At 40.8% G+C, this 22,103-nt stretch overlaps 1 protein-coding gene across 2 annotated transcripts in view; it reads left to right on the top strand.

Annotated features, from left to right (window-relative positions):
• Nucleotides 1-22,103, top strand: part of LOC126161294 (filamin-A) — a 917,852-nt gene that overhangs the window by 885,619 nt on the left and 10,130 nt on the right. The window contains exons 46-47 of one of the 2 annotated variants that reach the window (XM_049917033.1): nucleotides 16,494-16,636; nucleotides 21,085-21,219. In XM_049917033.1, the coding sequence (XP_049772990.1) occupies nucleotides 16,494-16,636; nucleotides 21,085-21,219 (278 nt within the window). Of the gene's footprint in view, nucleotides 1-16,493; nucleotides 16,637-21,084; nucleotides 21,220-22,103 lie in introns of those variants that run through there. The other variant, XM_049917034.1, reaches the window with a different exon arrangement.

Raw genomic sequence — 22,103 nt, 5'->3', positions numbered from 1 at the left:
TCTGATCTTCAGCATTCTTCTGTAGCACCACATTTCGAAAGCTTCTATTCTCTTCTTGTCCAAACTAGTTATCGTCGAGGTTTCAGTTCCAGACATGGCTACACTCCATACAAATACTTTCAGAAACGACTTCCTGACACTTAAATCTATATTCGATGTTAACAAAGTTCTCTTCTTCAGAAACGCTTTCCTTGCCATTGTCAGTCTACATTTTATATCCTCTCTACTTCGACCATCATCAGTTATTTTGCTCCCCAAATAGAAAAAGTCCTTTACTACTTTAAGTGTCTCATTTCTTAATCTAATACCCTCAGCATCACCGTACTTAATTCAACAACATTCCATTATCCTCGTTTTGCTTTTGTTGATGTTCATCTTATATCCTCCGTTCAAGACACTGTCCATTCCGTTCAACTGCTCTTCCAAGTCCTTTGCTGTCTCTGACAGAATTAAAATGTCATCAGCGAACCTCAAAGTTTTTATTTCTTCTCCATGGATTTTAATACCTACTACAAATTTTTCCTTTGTTTCCTTCACGGCGTGCTCAATATACAGATTGAATAACATCGGGGAGAGGCTACAACCCTGTCTCACTCCCTTCCCAACCACTGCTTCCCTTTCATGCCCCTCAACTCTTATAACTGCCATTTGGTTTCTATACAAATTGTAAATAGCCTTTTGCTCCCTGTATTTTACCCCTACCACCTTTAGAATTTGAAAGAGAGTATTCCAGTCAACATTGTCAAAAGCTTTCTCTAAGTCTACAAATGCTAGAAATGTAGGTTTCCCTTTCCTTAATCTAGCTTCTAAGATAAGTTGTAGGGTCAGTATTGCCTCACGTGTTCAAATATTTCTATGGAACCCAAACTGATCTTCTCCAAGGTCGGCTTCTACTAGTTTTTCCGTTTGTCTGTAAAGAATTCGCGTTAGTATTTTGCAGCTGTGAGTTATTAAACTGATAGTTCGGTGATTTTCACATCTGTCAACATCTGCTTTCTTTGATATTGGAATTATTATGTTCTTCTTGAAGTCTGAGGGTATTTCGCCTGTCTCATACATCTTGCTCACCAGATGGTAGAGTTTTGTCAGGACTGGCTCTCCCAAGGCCGTCAGTAGTTCTAATGGATTGTTGTCTACTCCCGGGGCCTTGTTTCAACTCGGGTCTTTCAGTGCTCTGTCAAACTCTTCACGCAGTATCATATCTCCCATTTCATCTTCATCTACATCCACTTCCATTTCCATAATATTGTCCTCAAGTACATCGCCCTTGTATAGACCCTGTATATACTCCTTCCATCTTTCTGCTGGGTCGCTTTTCTCCAAAGGTCTCTTTAATTTTCCTGTAGGCAGTATCTATCTTACCCCTAGTGAGATAAGCCTCTACATCCTTACATTTATCCACTAGCCATGCCTGCTTAGCCATTTTGCACCTCCTGTCGATCTCATTTTTGAGACGTTTGTATTCCTTTTTGCCTGCTTCATTTAGTGCATTTTCATATTTTCTCCTTTCATCAATTAAATTCAATATTTCTTCTGTTACCCAAGGATTTCTACTGGCCCTCGTCTTTTTACCTACTTGATCCTCTGCTGCCTTCACTACTTCATCCCTCAAAGCTACCCATTCTTCTTCTACTGTATTTCTTTCCCCCATTCCTGCCATTTGTTCCCTTACGCTCTCCCTGAAACTCTGTACAACCTCTAGTTCTTTCAGTTTATCCAGGTCCCATCTCCTTAAATTCCCACCTTTTTGCAGTTTCTTCAGTTTTAATCTACAGTTCATAACCAATAGATTGTGGTCAGAGTCCACATCTGCCCCTGGAAATGTCTTACAATTTAAAACCTGGTTCCTAAATCTCTGTCTTACCATTATAAAATCTATCTGAAACCTTTTAGTATCTCCAGGGTTCTTCCATGTATACAACCTTCTTTCATGATTCTTGAACCAAGTGTTAGCTATGATTAAGTTATGCTCTGTGCAAAATTCTACCAGGCGGCTTCCTCTTTCATTTCTTACCCCAAATCCATATTCACCTACTATGTTTCCTTCTCTCCCTTTTCCTGCTACCGAATTCCAGTCACCCATGACTATTAAATTTTCGTCTCCCTTCACTATCTGAATAATTTCTTTTATTTCATCATACATTTCTTCAATTTCTTCGTCATCTGCAGAGCTAGTTGGCATATAAACTTGTACTACTGTAGTGGGTGTGGGCTTCGTGTCTATCTTGACCACAATAATGCGTTCACTATGCTGTTTGTAGTAGTTTACCCACATTGCTATTTTTTTAGTCATTATTAAACCTACTCCTGCATTACCCCTATTTGACTTTGTATTTATAACCCTGTATTCGCCTGACCAAAAGTCTTTTCCTCCTGCCACCGAACTTCACTAATTCCCACTATATCTAACTTCAACCTATCCATTTCCCTTTTGAAATTTTCTAACCTACCTTGCTCGATTAAGGGATCTGACATTCCACGCTCCGATCCGTAGAACGCCAGTTTTCTTTATCCTGATAATGACGTCCTCTTGAGTAGTCCCTGCCCGGAGATCCGAATGGGGGACTATTTTACCTCCGGAATATTTTACCCAAGAGGACGCCATCGTCATTAATCATACAGTAAAGCTGCATGCCCTCGGGAAAAATTATGGCTGTAGTTTCCCCTTGCTTTCAACCGTTCGCAGTACCAGCACAGCAAGGCCGTTTTGGTTAGTGTTACAGGGCCAGATCAGTCAATCATCCAGACTGTTGCCCCTGCAACTACTGAAAAGGCTGCTGCCCCTCTTCAGGAACCACGCGTTTGTCTGGCCTCTCAACAGATACCCCTCCGTTGTGGTTGCACCTACGGTATGGCTATATGTATCGCTGAGGCACGCAAGCCTCCCCACTAACGGCAAGGTCCATGGTTCATGGGCGGGAGGTTGGGGGGCTTGTAATTTATTAAGTAATTAATTAAGTATATTCTCACTGTGTGTGTAAATAGTCATCTTGAGATCAGAATCCTTCAAAAATCCGAACTGTCTCTTGGACAGCATTGTTTCAGATGGTTGAGCTTCCTTTACATCACCTTTTCTAAAATTTTCGAGAATATGGGCAAAAGTTCCTTTCTTTGTGGTTGTTCTCTCTGCAGGTAGAAACTGAGCATCACTGCTAAAATTCAGAAAAAGTTGTATCAGCAGAAAATACCATCTCTGTTAAATCAACAGAGAATGCAGATGCTAAAGATATTTAGAAAGTATCGAAGAGATGATATGTACCCTAGATCAGGTAGGCTTAAAATTAAGATCCTAAGGACAGCCAATAGTGTTGTTATAATACAAGCAAAATCTCAGAAAGCCTGCAAGGGGCTGCAAGAAAAAGCCAATAAAATTCCACAATTTAAATGTGAACAGCCACAAGTAATTATGTATGACATGCGACATGACTTGTCCAGTAAGAAGGCACTAGACTCTATCAAGTCTTTGATGGAGAAACTTGAAAAGGAAGGCTTCTAAAAGGAGGACAAACTACACTTCAAAACTGGTGCTAGAGATAGACACTGTACACTACATAATGAACGCAAACCCCAGAGTACACATTTCTTATTAAGTTATCAAAAATTGTACATTAGCCTCAGGGCACTGAATGTGAAAGACATGCTTTAAATACTTTGCATAGATGATGCCACTAATCAAGCGTGAAAGAACAACAGGTTTGACCCACTGCGAAGACAGCAGTCGTCAAAGGAAGGACTCTAGTAAGCATGGTGAAAACTGAAGCACGTTCCATGCCTTAAAAGGAGAAAACAATGCTCACATGAAAGGAAAGAAGACTGTCCCACTTACCAGATCTACCTGTGACAAGAAAGAGCTCAGACTGTTTATGAAAAACACACACACACGCTGAAGTGCCAAAGAAACTGGTGTAGACATGCATATTCAAATACAGAGATACGTAAACAGGTAGAATACGGCACTGTGGTCGGCATTGCCTGTATAAGACAACAACTGTCTGGCACAATTGTTAGATCAGTACTGTTGGTACAATGGTAGGTTACCAAGAGTTAAGTGAATTTGAACACGGCTGGCGCACAAGTGATGGGACACAGTGTCTCCGAGGTAATGTTGAGGTGAGGATTTTCCCGTATGACCATTTCACGAGCGTACTTTGAATAACAGGAATCTGGTAACACATAAAATCTCTGACATCACTAAGGCCGGAAAAGGTTCTGCAAGAATGGAACCTCAATGTGACAGAAGTGCAACTCTTCTGCAAATTGCTGCAGATTTCACTGCTGAGCCATCAGCAAGTGTCAGTGTGCGAACCATTCAATGAAACATCATCGATATGGGCTTTCGGAGCCGAAGGCCCGTTTGTGTACCCTTGACGACTGCATGACGCAAAGCTTTACACCTTGCCTGGGTCCATCAACACTGACATTGGACACATGATGACTGGAAATGTTACCTGGTTGGCCGAATCTTGTTTCAAATTGTATTGAGCGGGTGGACATGGACATGGACGTGTACGGGTATGGAGGCAACCTTATGAATCCATTTACTCTGCATGTCAGCAGAGGACTCTTCAAGGTGGTGGAGGCTCTGTAATGGTGTGGGGTGTGTGCAATTGGAGTAATATGGGACCCCTGATACTTCTAGATATGACTCTGATAGGTGACACATATCCTGTCTGATCACCTGCCTCCATTCGTGTCCATTGTGCATTCCGACGGACTAGGGCACTTCCAGGAGGACAATTCAATGCCCTACATGTCCAGAATTGCTACAGAGTGGCTCCAGGATCACTCTTCTGAGCTTAAACACCTTTGCTGGCCACCAAACTCCCCAGACACGAACATTATTGAACACATCTGGTATGTCCTAAAATGTGCTGTTCAGAACCACCTCCTCGCACTCTTAACGGATTTATGGACAGCCCTGCAGGATTCGTGGTGTTAATTTCCTCCAGCACTACTTCAAACATTAGTTGAGTCCATGCCATGTCATGTTGGGGCTCTTCTTTGTGCTTGCGGGGGTCCTACATGATATTAGGCAGGTGTACCAGTTTCTTTGGCTCTTCATTATATATGCAATAGATTTCAAACTGCACACAATCACAAGACAGTATTATTCCAGGAGCACAAGAAATTGGCACTGAACAGTTACATAGTGTGAGCAACTTGGTATTCTGTATCTGTGGGAAATACTAAATAATGTATATCACTTGATCCTACCTGCTCTAAAAACTGACCTGGTTGAGTACCATTACAGTGAAATGATTGACTGCATTAACAGGCTACTGTAATGACAGCATCTACAGCAACTGACAGCTTGAGAACTGAAGGAGAAGGCTTTGAAATGGGGACTTTGCTTCTGTGTAGGGTAAATGAAATCGAGAGTAACACTTTGGGTGGCTGTCGTAATTCAGAATCAGACTATGAAAACTCCAAATAGGAATACCAACAATGTAGGAAAAGACAGATTGCTGTGTACCAGAAAGAAAAATCAAATTGCAGGCAAGCAGAATTAAGGCACTCATGTATAGCTTTTGGCCACAGACTTCATCAGTAAAAGAGAGGGACACACATTCCATTAAACAGACACACACACACACACACACACACACACACACACACACACACAAAAGTAAGTGCACCTGACCACCAATTCCATCATCTCAGGGCAGAATGCAACATGATATGGGATGTAAGCAGCAATCTGGTGGGACTGAGGAAGGGGGAGGGGAAGGGATAGTAGTCTGGTGGAGTGTGCAGGGACTAGACTGCCAACAGGTGCAGTGTGAGGAATGTAAGGAGCAGGGAGGTCGGGAAGAAAGGAACCAAAAAAAGAGAGGAGTGGAGGAAGATGGGCTGGTGGACAGCTGGTTGGCAGTCATACCAATATAAAAAGCTGTGAAATGATTGAGCATAGCTGCTTTCACAGGTGGCCCGGCCCCTTATGGGGTAGGATAGGCCTGTGACGGGACTGGAATAGGAAGTGCTGGATGGGTGGATTGGGCAGGTCTTGCACCTGAGTCTTCCACAGGAATATGATCCTTGTGGCAATGGGTTCAGATTGGGAGTGGTTTAGGGATGGACTAGGATGTTGTGGATGTTGGATGGGTGACATAACACTACTTTAGGAGGGGTGGGAAGTATCCCAGGTAGGACGCCCCTCATTTGAGGGCACAGTGATAGGTGATCAAAGCCCTGGCATTGGATGTTGTTCAGTTGTTCCAGTCCGGGTTGGTGCCGGGTGATGAAGGGGACATTCTTTTGTGTTTGGTTCTCGGGGGTCGTGGGATGATTGGGGGTGTGAGGAGAAATGGCGTGCGAGATCTGTTTGCGGATTAAGTCTGGGGAATATATCCTATCTATGAAGGCCTTTTTCGAGACCCTCAGCATACTGAGCAAGGGAGTTTTTGTCACTGCAGATATGTAGCCAGGCCACATGTGAGGGAGTTTTTGGTGTGAAAGAGATGACAGGTACTGTTGGTGGTTGGTGGCTTTAACGTGGACAGAGGTGCAGATGGAGCCATCAGAGAGGATGATGTCGATATCCAGGAAGGTGGCATGCTGTATTGAGGAGAACCACATGAAGTGGATGGGAGACAAGGTGTTGAGGTTGTTGTCGTAGTGACCCCTTATCAGTTAGGGGACTCGCACAATAGACGAGCGAGGTGGGCTGCTAACCTCCCTTCGAGAGCTCAGATCGAAACATCGTCTGTGGATGTAAACGACAACAGACGTTCTTCATAAACACGGAACTATTTCGTGAAAACTCGGACACTCGCCGTAGCATTCGGTAGAATGTTGTACCTTTGTAATTGTATTTTGATTATTATTTTCTTTTCATTGTCTTGTACTCTTATCTGGTTTTTGCCACGACAAGAATTATTGTACTTCTTGTTGTTCTTGCATTTGGAAATTAGTGCATGCCAAGAAGGCATTTTAGTTGCAATAAAGTGTGTCGAGACTTGACTGTTAGTTCTTTCTTGCCGGCCACAGGACACTAAAATTGTGAAGGAACGAAAGTAGGGTGTTTTGGCTCTGGGTCCAGGTCATGAATATACCATCAGTGGACTTGAACCAGGCTTGGGGTTAGGTGTTTTGGGAGATTAGGAAGGTCTCCTGTAGATAGCCCATTAAAAGGTAGGAGAGTGTCATGTGGGTGCCCATGGCTGTGTCACAGATTTGTTTATTTACCTTCCCTTCAAATGAGAAGTAGTAGTGAGTAAGGATAAAGTTAGTAAGTTGTATGAGGAATGAGATAGAGGGTTTGGAAAGGTAGTGATCAATAGTGGTAAGACTAGGGCATGACAGATGTTGGTGTGTGGGAGGCTAGATTATGGGCACTTGGTTGGAGGTGTCGGTCAGTGAGGGCAGAAATTCTTCAGTGGGGGCACAATAACCAGCTACAATGGGACGTCAAGGATTGTTGGGTTTGTGGATTTTAGGAAGCATGTAGAAGGTGTGAGGAAAGAAATGGATTCAGGGGAGATGTTTTGGGAAGGGCCTAAGGCTTTAAACAGAGATTTGTGTTGGACTTCTGGCATGCGATCACTCTGGAAGAGATTATAGGTGGAGGATTCAGATAACTGGTGAAGGCCTTCTGCCAGGTAGCCACTGCAACTCATAATAATTGTTCCAGTTTGCAACTTGATGTGTCTTCTTTATTGTAAGTAGCAATCTGTATTTTCCTATGTTGTTGATAAATTAGAATGAGATTTTGATACACATGGCAGACAAAACCTCCCAATCCAGGACCCAGTTATACCATAAATGGTACTGTGATATGGCAAAGTTAACTTTGTTCATGGTGGTACCCTGAATGATTACAAGCCTAACAGGACAAATTGTGCCAGTGATATATAGTTCAGTGACATGGGCTCATTATAACATCAGTGACATGGCAACATCTTTTTCATCTGAAGCAACTGAAATGCCACCTGTTACATTGAGGAGTGTTTCTGACGTCTAGTGTCAGCACATGGACTGATACAATATTTCCAGCTCTTCAGTTGTGGATTCAGCAGCTCAGATTGGAAGAAACCAGATATCTCTAGCACTTGTAAAATGGAGCCTCCAAATAAAAGGAGACTGCATTGGAGTCTGTGACAGATGAACCTAAAAAATGGCTTGGTGACTTAACAAACCTGAACCAGGTACACTGAGAGATAGAAGGCAGCGTCATACTGAATAGGCTGGAGGATTCTACTGATGAGAATTACAAATTTGTGACTGTTATAAAAGTCTTATTAAGACCAAGTGCATTTCACTTTATTTTAAATCATCTTCAGTGGCCACTGTAACAATATGGTTTTTCTTACCATTTTGTTTGCAGTTATTGTGAACAGTTCTTATGCTTTTTTTACTGTAAAAATTACTAAATTATTGTCATTACTCATGTTTTTTTTTTCCTTACATCATTCATAATGTTCTGCACATATGGTTAGATTTTTGTACACAGTACTTTCGCTGACATGAAATATATTTACATTTTTATTTTGTGTAGATCCACTGCCATCTTGCACTTGGTGTACTCTTTTTCTTCTTCTTCTTCTTCTTTAGTGGGAGCATCTGCTATCTCTCTCTCTCTCTCTCTCTCTCTCTCTCTCTCTGGGTGATCTAGGATGGGACACATTGCTCAGTTTATGTCATACTATTTTTGTGGTGTCCAGGGAGGTTGTTATTTACCTATTGTATGATTAGATTATATATTTTTTAAAAATGCACCTGTCCATAATTTGGTGATTTTGAGTTTGCTCTTTCTTCAGATATTGCATTTGTAACTCCACAGACACATTAAAGGGGGTATCAGTCCGCCAATTAGTGTAAGTTCAGTAGAGCTCTGAAAAACAATGGTTTTTGTTTTTTCCACTCCAGAACAATGTTATTCCATCAGATTAACGTTATTTTTATATGGTCTTCAGTCAGTAACTCATGCTCTGTTAAAAGTAAACAGGTACCAACAGTGATTCGTGCTCTTTTGGAAATTAAGTTTGGATAGCACCACTGCCATGGTGCAGATCATTTAATAGTGTCTATTCTCATCCCTAGGTTGCATTACCAGTATTCACAAGAAAACAATACACTGCAGTTGTTTTGACTATTGTAAAGTGTTGTCTTATTTATACATGCACTTAAATATGCTTGCATTATAGGTTGTAATCACTGGAAAATCCACGATGGAATGTAACAGTATTATGAAAAGGAAAGTTGCCACTCACCATATAGCAGAGATGCTGAGTTGCAGATAGACACAACAGAAAGACTTTTGCAATATAAGCTTTCGGCCAACAAGGCCTTTGTCGAAAATAGATGTGAGACACACACACACACACACACACACACACACACACACACACACACACACACACACACGACTCTAGCCTCTGGCAGCTGAAGCCACATGGCGAGAGTGGCAGCTGGATGAAGGTAAGGAGGAGGCTGAGGTGGGAGGGGGAGGGATAGCAGGGTACGGGTGGAGGACAGTGAATCTCTGCTGGGGAGCATGCAAGGACAAGGTGGAGAGAGGTTAGGGCAGCTAGGTTCAGTCGGGAGGTTAGAAGGTGGGCAGGGGATGGGGGTTTGGGGGGGGGGGGGGTAGCAAAAAAGGAGAGAAGTAAAAAGACTGGATGTGTTCGTGGAATGGGGTCTGTGTAGTGCTTGTATGGGAAAAGGAAAAGGACTGGATGGGTGAGGACAGTGACTAACTATTCTACAGTGGCACAAAAGTCTAAATCATTTGCAGAACGATATTGGTTACTACATGAAATTAAGATGCTCTATTCGAAAAAACAGCACCTAAACATGATGCTCTATGAGACTCATCTAGAATTGGCAAAAAACATAGGAAACGACACAGTTTTAATGGCACTAGTAGAAAAAACTGAACACAACACATACACAGCAATGAAACATTTACAAAACAAACATAAACAGAAGATAATGAAACTAACAGTAAAAAAGACTCAAAAATACATTTACATTTTAAATGTGAAACCACATGAACACCAACACACATTCCATCCACGTTTAGTTAACCTAACACAGACAGAACTACTCAAAAATGAAAAAATGCTCTTGGAAGAAGGTTTCAAACACTGCACCAATAGCAAAGTGAACAATCAATACATAGAAAATATCATAGTAGAAACTGAACACATCCTTACACATGAAGAACAACAAAATAATTGTGAAATAAACATAGAACTGACAAGAGAACTAGTAAAAGAAGAAATAAAAGGCATAATGAAACAAACACAGCAGACACACAATAAGAACAACCAAACAGAAGCAGCCACTATGAAAAGGTTAAAACAAAAGTTAACAAACAATAACATATTAATAACAAGAGCAGACAAGGGAAATGTAACAGTACTCATGGATAAAGATAAATACATCACAAAAACCAAGGAATACATAAACACCAATGCCATACAAAAACTGAAGTCAGATCCAACTACACGATTCCAGGCAAATGTGAAACGAACACTGAAAAACATTGAACACACACTCACAGACAAACAAAAATACTACATAACACAGAAAAACCCACAAGCACCAACACTTCGCAGTCAACCGAAAGTACATAAAGACGGAATGCCAACGAGAGCTGTTATCAACTTCAAGAAAGCCCCAACATACCACGTAGCCAAACACCTCCAAAAGTTAATTACAAAACACTATAAAGTAGAAAACAACAGAACAGTGATAAACACAGGAAACCTAATAGAAAACATACAGAACATACAGGTACAACATGCAGCATCACTGATTTCATTCGACATAGGAAATATGTATACCTCCCTCCCTATCACTGAAACAATAGAAATCATAGAACAAAACCTCTCATCCCACAGCAACCTCGCCACAGACGCAATAAAAGAAATAACAAAATGCTCAGACTGACAATTGAACAAAACTACTTTCAGTTTGAGAAAGAATATTATCTACAAAATGATGGACTGCCCATAGGATCCCCAATATCAGGAACACTAGCAAACATTTTCATCAGTTACCTAAAAAAACAGATATTTAAAAAGATAACCACTAATGAAAGTTTCAAAATCATATATTGGTACAGATACGTGGATGACATTATTTGTCTGGTAGATGAGCCAAGTCAAAAAATAGATGAACTCCATTCGGAAATAAACAAAGCTCATCAGAACATAAAATTCACACTTGAAGAGGAAAAAGAAAATCAAATAAATTTTCTTGACATTACAATAAAAGAAGAAAATGGCAAACATACATTTAACATCTTTAGAAAACCAACAGCCACAGACACATTAATACATTCCACATCCAACCACCCCCACAGCCAGAAACTTGCAGCTCTAAGACACATGTTACATAGGTTAAACAGAAGCCCACTCGGCAAAAGAAACTATGAACAAGAAATGAGTACAATCATACAAATATCTAGGAACAACGGGTATGACACACATGTGGTACACAGGCTCAATCAAAAAATAAAAACACAAATACAAAATGAACACAACATTTCCAGAATACAAAAGAACTCACAAGCTGAAAACTTACAAACACACTCAACAAACACACACAATGACAACACCACACAGGAAAGAACCAGATGGTACACCATGACCTACACACATAAACTAACACACAGAGTTGCAAACATCCTAAAGAGACAGGGCTTCAAAATAGCATATAAGCCTGGGCAAACGCTCCAATCACACCTAAGCCAGCCAGCTACCAAGAGGGACAAATTCCAACAATCAGGAATATATAAACTTGAATGTCAAAGTTGTGATGCAGTATACATAGGCGTGACATACAGGAATTTTGAAGCACACGAACAGATCACAGATACTTCAATAATTACACTTGAAAGTTTGGCAATAACATTCGATCTTTGGCAAAAAACTTTTGACAGTCGGCAACAGAAACTAAAACATTGCATTGAAACAAGCGTTCAGTTCATAGTGCTGTGGAATGTGGGGAAAAAACTGCAAACTGGCATTCATAAGAAGAAGAACAACACCAAAAATGCAACAGGAGCATAATATGTAAGAAATTGTCCACGCAACCTGTAAGTACAGTTCGAAACATTACTACTTAATAGGAGATACCAACCACCGGAACTGTTTAAAACCTATAGGCACAGTGACAAAAATGTAAATTAAATAGCTAACATATGTACATATTCCAGGCCACGGCACTAAAATTGTGTTTTATTCAGTTGCTGTCAGACAGTCCATACGTAAATATTATCAATATACCGTAATATGACTAACAAAGGTTGAGGCCAGGAGGGCTACGGGAACCAGGGAGAGCTCCCACATGTACAGTTCAGAAGAGCTGCTGGTGTTGACGGGGAGGATTCATATGGCACAGATTGTGAATCAGTCATTGAAATGAAGGATGACATGTTAGGCAGTGTGCTGAACAACAGGGTGGTCCACTTGTTTTGTGGCACAGGGGAGGACAGTACAAGGAGGACCTTTGAGGCTCTAGAACAGAAGTTGGAGAAAGCTCTTAGAGAAATTGTCAGAGTATTATAAAAACAACTTTCTTAAGCCAAACCCATCAAAACCACGAGTCAGCACCTTCCACCTTCGATCCTGGCAAGCTCACCGTAAACTTTACGTCTCTCGGAATAATACCACACAGGAGCATACCGACAAACCGACTTACCTGAGCGTGGTGCTTTATAGATCTCGGACATACAGGTACTGTTGCGAAAAGACGCGATAAAAGGTAATTGCCAGAAATAATATTCTGCGGAAACTAGCTAACAGCAAATGGGTGCTAAACCACCGCACGAGCCTTATGCTTCTCTACAGCCGAATATGCCTGCCCAGTATGATCCAGATCAACCCGTGCAAAGAAGGTTGACATGTCTTAATGAAACATGTCGATTAGCAATGGGATGTGTGAAACCTACTTCCCTATCAAAACTGTATAGAACTGTCAGGTTTGTGAATCTCAACTCTCGGAGAACAACACACGAATTCCAGAGAGGCTCAGACAAACTATTGACGATCGGCATCCCCTTTTTGGCAGTGAGTGTAAACTCGGGTGATTGAAATCCCGTAAAAGGTTCTTAGCCACGATTATAGAAGCTGATTACCCACCGGCACAGGAAGTGCCCAGCAGATTCGGCACAAACTGGAAGACACGGAGGACACTGAGCCGAATAAGGACAGGGGTGGCCCAGTGAAGACAAATATGATTAGGTGGAGTCTGGGAACCACGGATGATATGTGTGACTGTGGTGCCATTCAGGATATGGAGCATCTGCTCGCCTGCCCAAACTGCCCTTATTTACAACCCCGACAATTTATGGCTGGACAAGAAAGAAGCCTTGGACGTGACCCTATACTGGGCTGAAAGATTGTGACCTGGTTTCCGGACATGAAAAAGTAAAGTAAATGTTTCCTGACCATAGTTTGTCGGTGGCCATTCGTGCAGACAAGCAGCTTGGTGGTTGTCATGCCCACGTGCAGCACAGTGGTTGCAGTTTACCTTGTAGATTACATGACTCGTTTCACAGGTAGCTTGATGAGATAGGTGGTGTTTGTGACCAGACTGGTGAGTGGATGTATGGGACAAGTCTTACATCTATGTCTATTACACGAATGTGAGTCACGAGGTAAAGGGTCGGGAGCAGGGATTGCATAGGGATGGACGAGTATATTTTGTAGGTTCAGTGGACAGCGGAATACCACTGTGGGAGGGGTGGGACGGATAGTGGGCAGGACATTTCTCATTTCAGGGCACGACGAGAGGTAGTCTGCGACCTTGTCTCCACTATGTGGTGAGTGTTGACATTTCTTTTCACAATATTGTTGCATTACAAGTTGGAAATAGTGTTTAGCAATTCTTTGTAATGTAGTGAGTGAGTGCTTCCCATAGTATATCCCGAGAATACACTGAGTGAGTTCAGGAGTGTTTACTCTCTGCAAGCATCTTCGAGGACACAGTGACTGAAGTGAAGACAAGTTTTCAACAAAATTCAAATAATCGAGATGGGCAGAATTTGACATTTTTATGACGGCAGGTGTAAAATGCAGATTATACTGCACGTTACTAGCTTCACGGCGTCGAGAGAGGAGAATATAACCCCCCATTTGATAAAAGATCTGCTCCGATTCGCTATAACATTGTGACCAGCTGCTTAATACCAAATACATCAATGATTCTGCATATCAGGGATCCGACAGTTGTCGGTAGGTTTGTGAAGGTATGTGGCATTAAATGTCTACGCACAGGTCACGTAATTCGCATAAATAACACACCGCTAATTTACATATGTGGCGATGGGGCCCGATAGCAACCGAGGTGGGTTCTGTAGGATTTACATCGGGTGAATCTGGTTGCCGAGATGTCAATGTGAGTTCACTATAATCCTCCCAAAGCCACTGTAGCACGGTTCTGAGTCCGAGGTACTGACAATTATACTGCTGAAAGACGACATTGCCTTCAGGAAAGATATCGAGCATGAAGTGATACGAGTGGTTTGTAGTTGTCAGTGTACTTTCGATTACTACCACGGGTCCCGTGAAACCACAGGAGAAAGTCGCTGTCCCCACCGGCCTGCATCTGTGGTGCACTGCACATTTCAAGCTGCTGTTCCCTTCAACGCTATTGACGTAGTAGATTTTCTGGAACAGCCGACACGTTTGCATCGATCACGGTCAAATCTCGATGGTCCCGTGCCCACTTCCCTCATAATTGATGATGTAATTGAGTCGACATGTGAACATTTAGGGGTAGTTGCTGTGGAGCTCCGTGTTCGACATGTACAGTGAATGGTGTGCTCCAAAACACATGTGCATGCACCTGCATTGTGCTCTTTCAGAACAGGTGCCACACATCACCTACATCCTACTTTACAGAGCAGAAAAGCTGCTAAACCCCACATTCTGTGAAAAGTCGTGGACATCCAGCCATTTAGCACTTAGTGGTAGTTTCACTGTCCTTCTACTTCTTTCTGTAGATACTAATGACACTAGCACTTGAACATTTGACTAGCTTTAATAATCTGCATTTTTAGTTGCTTATCTCAATGGATTTCCCCATTTCCAGCCCATATCTTAAATAGTTTGGTCCCCCACCCGTATCTGCCCTACTTACATACTTCTATTATCACGTCGTGTGCCCACAACACCACCAGGTGGCGTCCAGTGCCGTGGTGGGCAGTGGTCATAATGTTTTGGCTTATCAGTGTATATCTGTCTTATCACCAGTAAAGCTACTTCTCCCCAGTCCAGAATAATTGAAGTGTAAACCTTCAGTTTGGCTGAGGTAGATTAGTTACTTAGTCCTTAAATCCGACCCTATTTCCCACCTGCAGGCCCAGAACTCAGTAAGGGTCATTTTCGTGCACAATATAGCCCACGTAATAGTGACAGCTCAGTAAAAATGTTTCGTATGTGGGCCACGTGAATGAGTGTCATAGATGTAACTGTTCTGGCAGAGAGCCTCTCAGCTACCACTGCCGTCGATATTATCAATTTTGAATGAATCGTGCTGTTCGTCTCACCCTGACTCTATCTCGACAAATGCTGATCGGAATCTGTAGCAAGTCACCTCTGTGGTTCGAGTGTTGTGGCTCCACCTCTTAGAGGTGACTTTCAATTTTCTTGTCATTAAATTACGATTATACTGTCTTACAGAATTTTACCATTCATTGTTCAGTATGATTACACACAAAATATGTGTACGTTATTATTGGCTTGTATTTTATCCTCGAGCCATTTGTTTTGGTAGTTTTAAATTGAACTGTTCGACCCTGAAACTTTTTACAACATAAACCGACAGTTTGTCGAAACTGATTTGCATTGTGACTGCCTAAGTACTCCGGGAAACTATGTAACTGATGCCACAGAAGCTGTTTGAACTCTGTAATTTGTAGTGATATGAACCTCAATTTCCATTTCATTAAAAACTCATTGGTAAGATGTGGTTTTTCACCTCACTCGCATGTGAGGTGTCTACCACTCCTCGTTAACGTTCCACGAGCAATCCTTTTCTTGTCGCTGAGGACGGAACTAATAGTTCCAAAAGCCAGGATTATTTTGCTGGTGATTTGTGACAATTTTATGCAGTTTAGTAGGATAAAAATATTTATTGGAGATTCAGAAGGCATCAAAATATGGTATTTATTAATTTGTCTGTTATTTTCTGCATAAATTTGTTATTGCTATATTTGTCTCTTCTACATTTCTGTTTTTCCTTTTTTAAGTATATTCACCACACAGCTGACCTGTTGTCTCATCTTTCTCTTTTTTTGTTTCTCTGTGGTTTGAATTGTGAAGTAACAAGGCCATGTGAGTTTGTTACATGGAGGATTATTACTGTCCAAATTGAAGGGAAAAAAAGAACAGTAATTCTTATATTCAGTAATACAGCTATCAGAAAACAAAAATTTTTACACTTTGTTGTTTGGTTTGTTGTGCTTGTCAGTAACATAGAATATAAATTTATTTCTGGGATAAAAATGTTCATCGTATCTACAAACTATCAATTATTTACAGGCAGGTGAAAGGTTGTCCTTTGAAAATAAACATAACAGCCGTAGCAGATGCTAGTCGTGTTGTATGCTCTGGTGATGGTCTTCGCATAGGAACTGTTGGCAAAGAAATCCGGAGCTTTATTGACACGAGGCGAGCAGGACCAGGTGAGTATTTCTCGGTATTCTGTTTCTTAGCACTTATAATGTGTGTTAAAATTTTAGTAGAGTTACCCTACACATTTGGACAGAAGCATCAATATTTTACTAAATTGAATCTCTCAAGTCAATCCTGTCACATTCTAACTCAGGTTTTGCACCATTCGTCTCTTTCAGTTTGCTCTCTGTTGATAGCCGTGAGCTTGTTGTATTAGTCTCTCTTATATTCTGTGTGTTTCCGTGTTCCATGATGGTATAGAATTATATCTTTGTTTTTTGTTGTCGTTATGGTTATGGTGTAGTTTTAGGTTGCAATAAAGGAAGGGGCAATAAGTTATATTTACTCCAATATCCCGTATTTTGCTCTGTGATTTTCTGCCAAACATGATTAAAGACATCAGGTTATGGGCCCAGGCAAACGCGTACGTACAGTATCTGTTGCTGTTCTGCAAATTCATTGCTTTTGATCAGTGTTTTATATGCGTGAACCGTGATGCTCAAGTTCTGGAACAGTCATATTTCACTGGTGTATTGTGGAAAACCTTTGATTTCATATAAGGTGTAAATTATTTTTTGTACTAAAGAAGTGCCCAATATTGTCAAGTGGAAAATGAGACCAAATGAAGTTGGTGAGAGTCAAACCACTGGGGATGACTTAAATGCGAAGATGATGCTCATTCTATCTACTGAGATGGAATTTGACCAGTTGCAATATGTTTTGATGTGCACAAATGCAGCAGAAATGTGGGCCAGATCTGCAGTTAATAAAATGGCTTTGAAGCAGAATTTTTTTGATTACAGAATTTCGTCAACAGACACAATCGCACAACACACCAGTCAGCTTGAGTCCTTGGTAAAAGCATTAGCTGATATTGGAGAACCTGTTACAGAAGTTGACAAAATGGATAAAATTTTGGGAAGTCTGCCAGCAAAGTTTGCAATTTTTTCAACTGTGTGGGACTCATGTGCTGAAGATCAACAAACATTCGATAATTTGACTTTAAAGTTATTGAAAGAAGGACAAAAACTTCTGCAATGTGATGAAAACTCAATAGCCTTCACAGCAGTTAATGTGGACAAAACGCGCAAGTTCAGTTCAAATACCGGTTCAAATGGCTCTGAGCACTATGGGACTTAACATCAGAGGTCATCAGTCCCCTAAAACTTAGAACTACTTAAACCTAAGTAACCTAAGGACATCACACACATCCATGCCCGAGGCAGGATTCGAACCTGTGACCGTAGTGGTCGCACGGTTCCAGGCTGAAGTGCGTAGAACCTCTCGGCCACACTGGCTGGCTCAAATACTAGTAACAACAGTCCATCTAACATGGTCAGTAGAAAAGACGTTGAATGTTGTTACTTGCACAAGAAGGAACATTTTAAATCTGAGTGCAGAAAACTTTTAGCAAAACGTAATACAAAAACTGATACATCTGAGCACAAAGCTTTGAGTTCAGAATGTGTATGTTTTTGCTCGAGGTTGTGATAACGTTTGGTTAGCTGACAGTGCTGCATCAAAACATATGACATCACACAAAGAGTGGTTCGACACATTTAAGCCAATTCAGTCGGATGACTCATTTGTTCAAATTGGAGACAACTTGATCGTCAAAGCAAAAGGCATCGGATCAATTGAAGTATTGTCATTAGTTGAGGGCAGATGGCAGCATTGCACTTTGGAAAATACGTTATATATTCCTAAGCTAAAGAAAAATTTATTTTCAGTGGGAGCAGTCCCAAAAAGAGGAATGAAAGTTATTTTTGACGACAAGAGAATGGAAGTTCGCAGTTCAGGTCTAATTGCAGCAGAAATTAAGATGGACAATCAGTGTTATCAAATGTTGTTTAAATATCCAGATGTACTACAGGCAAATCCTGCTTCCCTGAAATTCGCCAAGATCTGTCATGAGAGACTTGGGCACATTCATTTCATGGTCTCAAGGATACGGCTGATCTGAATGTAATACCTGGTTTCAGTATGAATAAAGTTGAAAATCTTCATTGTGAACTGTGTCAGTATGGCAAGATGAAAAGAAAATCTTTTAATTCAAATTTGGGATCAAGATCAAAAGTTGCTGGTGAATTTATTCATGTAGATTTGAGTAAGTGGATGAGAAAACTCTCTGTTGGAGGTGCACAGTTGTAAATAGTTTTCAAGGATGATTGTACTTCATAACAGGTTCATGTATTTTCCTAAAAGTAAGCATGATACTCTCCCTGTGTTTTCGGAATTTCAGAGACTGATTGAAAGACAAACTGGAAACAAAATCAATGTTATGAGAAGTGACAATGGAACTGAATTTATAAATAAGCAATTTGAAGATTATTTCAAGCAAAATGCTATAATACATGAGAAAACAAGTCCCTATACACCACAGCAGAATGGCCGAATTGAACTAGAAAACAGGTCCATTGCTGAGTGTGCACACAGTATGTTATTAAGTACTGACTTGTCTCACGAATTGTGGGCAGAGGCAGTAAACTGTGCTGCATATATCTTAAATCACTGACCATGTAAAGCAAACAACAATGTAACATCATATGAAAAATGGTTTGGAAACCACCTCTTTAGGGCACGTGAGAATGAAAGATAATCAAACGAGAATCTGACAGATCGGTCTAGTCTGCAAGCACCAGCTCGTTTTTGGGACCAATATATAGCTTGTTCTGCCATTGTCTTTGAACCTCAAACTTTTGAAGAAGCTTAGGATCTAGTACCATTACCACACAACCACAAGGCAGTTGGATGTAAGTGGGTCTATCACATGAAGCAGAATTCTGAGGGAAAAATTGACCACTTTAAAGCTAGATTATGTGCAAAAGGTTATCCACAACAAGACGCCATAGATTATGAAGAGACATTCTCTCCTGTTGTCTGATATGATTCAATCACAGTTTTATTAGTCATAGCAGCTTCATGAGATATGGAAATTAGGCAGTTTTATGTTAAGACTGCATTTCTGAATGGAGATTTGAAAGTAGTAGTTTACATTGAGCAACCAAAAGGTTTTGTTGTAAGAAGGCTCAAATAATGTTTGCTAACTGAAGAGGAATCTATATGGACTCAATCAATCACCACATTGTTGGAATCAAAAATTTGTACAGTTTCTGACAATGGTTTGCTGTGTGCAACTGAATGCAGACAAACGTGTTTTCCATGCTTTAACAGATGACACTGATGTTTTCCTGGCACTTTATGTGGATGATGGCTTTTTTGTTTAGAAGTCTCCAGAAAGACTGGAAAATGTTTTGACAGCACTGGGATCAATGTTTGAAATTACTGTGGGCAATGGTTTGAAATTACTGTGGGCAATGGAAAATACTGTGGATTGAAAATTGAACAAAGCCCTTCTACAAAAGAAATCCATATAGGCCAGCAAAGATACATCAATTGTTTACTTCAGAAGTTCAACATGGATGATTCAAAACCGAACTCCACTCCTTTTGATGTTGGAACCATTGCACAGTGGGCAGTCTCCTGCAAACTAACATGAAGTAAAGGAGAAGGAAAGCAAACCTTATCGCCAGGCAGTGGGCAGCTTAATGTTTGCAGGAAGTGTCTCACAGCTAGACATGTTTGCTGTGAGCATGGTGAGTAGGTTTTTACATAATTCAGGTCTCGATCACTGGCATGCTGTTAAAAGGATTACGAAGTATCTACAGGGGACCAGGGACGTGATCATAAGATACAAAGCTGACTCTACTGCACTGGTCTACTCAGATACCAACTTTGCTGACGACTGTGACACTCGTCGGTCAACAACAGGCTATGTGAGCTTGTTAGCAGGTGGGCCTGTGACACGGTGTTCATGTCAGCAGAAATGTGTAAGCAGATCAGCAACGTAGGTCGAATACACAGCAGCTTCAGATGCTGCTACTGAAGTTGTTTGGTTGTGTGGTTTTCTCATTGAACTTGGTCTTCAGTTAGACAAATCAACAACACTCCATGTTGATAATCGAAGTGCTATTTGCCTGATGAAAAACACAGAGCATCACAAACACACCAAGCACATTGACATTACATACCATTATATACGTGAACATACTGAAACTAATGAGACTGAAGTCTATCGTGTTCATTCTGATAAACAGTTGGCAGGCTTATTCACAAAACCTTTAACTGGTGACAAATTAATATCAAACAGAAAAGCTCTGTCAGTGATCTAAAAACAAACTCAACAGAACAAGAGTGGGAGTGTAGGCAGCAGTGAGCTTTTTGTACTGAGTATTTTTCTTAGTCGCTTTATTTTCAGTTTTTGTGGTGTGAGTGCACCAGATATTTACGTTCATTCTGTGTGCGGCCATGTTTGGTGACATTATAAAATTACGGTGTAACTTTTCGTTGCAATAAGGAAAGGAGCAATAAGTTATTTTTAACCCAGTATACCGTATTTCGCTCTGCGATTTTCTGCCTAACACAATTAAAGACATCACTCAGTCTATCTTTCTTTCAGGCGAACTCACTGCGCACTGTGTGGGACCTCACAAGGTCGCTTATTGTGAACTGTATGACCACGGGGACGGAACATTCACTCTCAACATCAAGCCTCAGGAAGCAGGGCGTCACGCGCTGACAATAAAGTATGGAGGTGAGAGAAGTATCCTGTTTGATGAAATAAGAGTGACATCCTTTTCAAGCTCAAGTTATAAAGAGTAATTAAGAAATGTAATAGTGCTGTAACAGCTGGGGTGAGTACAGTTTAATCAGAATGTAAACCAAACATTCTTTGTCGTACATTCACTACGACTTGGCTGATGTGTATACATTTTTTGAGAATATATTGTGTGCGGATTTTAAATGTTAAAAAATGCTATTATCTGGCTTTCAAAACAGTTACTTTATTCCTGTTTCCATCTTTAAAATGATCAAGTGACCAAAATATTATGGCAGATACCAGGTGTAAAAGTATGAAATGTGGCTTTTTCTTTTGTCTCAAAAAATAATGTTAAATTCTGAAGGATGATAAATAGTGCTTTATTCAAAGTATGCTCCACTGTTTGTTATACATTTTCCCCGTCTTTTGGACAATTTGTGAATACCACACCAGTAAAAATTTCCCCTTTTGCTTCAAAACTATTCAATAAGCCATTTTTTCACATCTTGGTATGAATCAGAGCACTGCTCAGCAAGTGTGTGACCCATTGATGCAAACAAGTAGTAATAAGAAGGAGCCAAGTCCAGTGAGTAAGTTGCATGGGATAGAAATTCTCAGCTGAGTGCTTACAATGTATTGTGCACCGGTTTTGCCCGGTCTTGTGGTCAATGCGGGTGGTGTGCCTGCATCTATCCATGATTTTTTTGCGCTAGGAATTCTCAAAATAAATCCACTTTTCATCTCGTGTAACTATACAATGTAAAAATGGCTTCCTTTTGTACTGAGTGAGCAAAATGTCACGTGTTTTTTTCCCCCCCTATTTGTCTTCCATTCAACCCATGTGATACCCATCTACAGTGCTCGGTGAGCTGTTTTTG

This window comes from Schistocerca cancellata, chromosome 2 (assembly GCF_023864275.1).
Source record: "Schistocerca cancellata isolate TAMUIC-IGC-003103 chromosome 2, iqSchCanc2.1, whole genome shotgun sequence".
In the NCBI taxonomy this organism is placed as follows: Eukaryota; Metazoa; Arthropoda; class Insecta; order Orthoptera; family Acrididae; genus Schistocerca; species Schistocerca cancellata.
The sequence above is the reverse complement of the archived record's forward strand: the minus strand, read 5'-3'. Positions and strand labels throughout refer to the sequence as shown.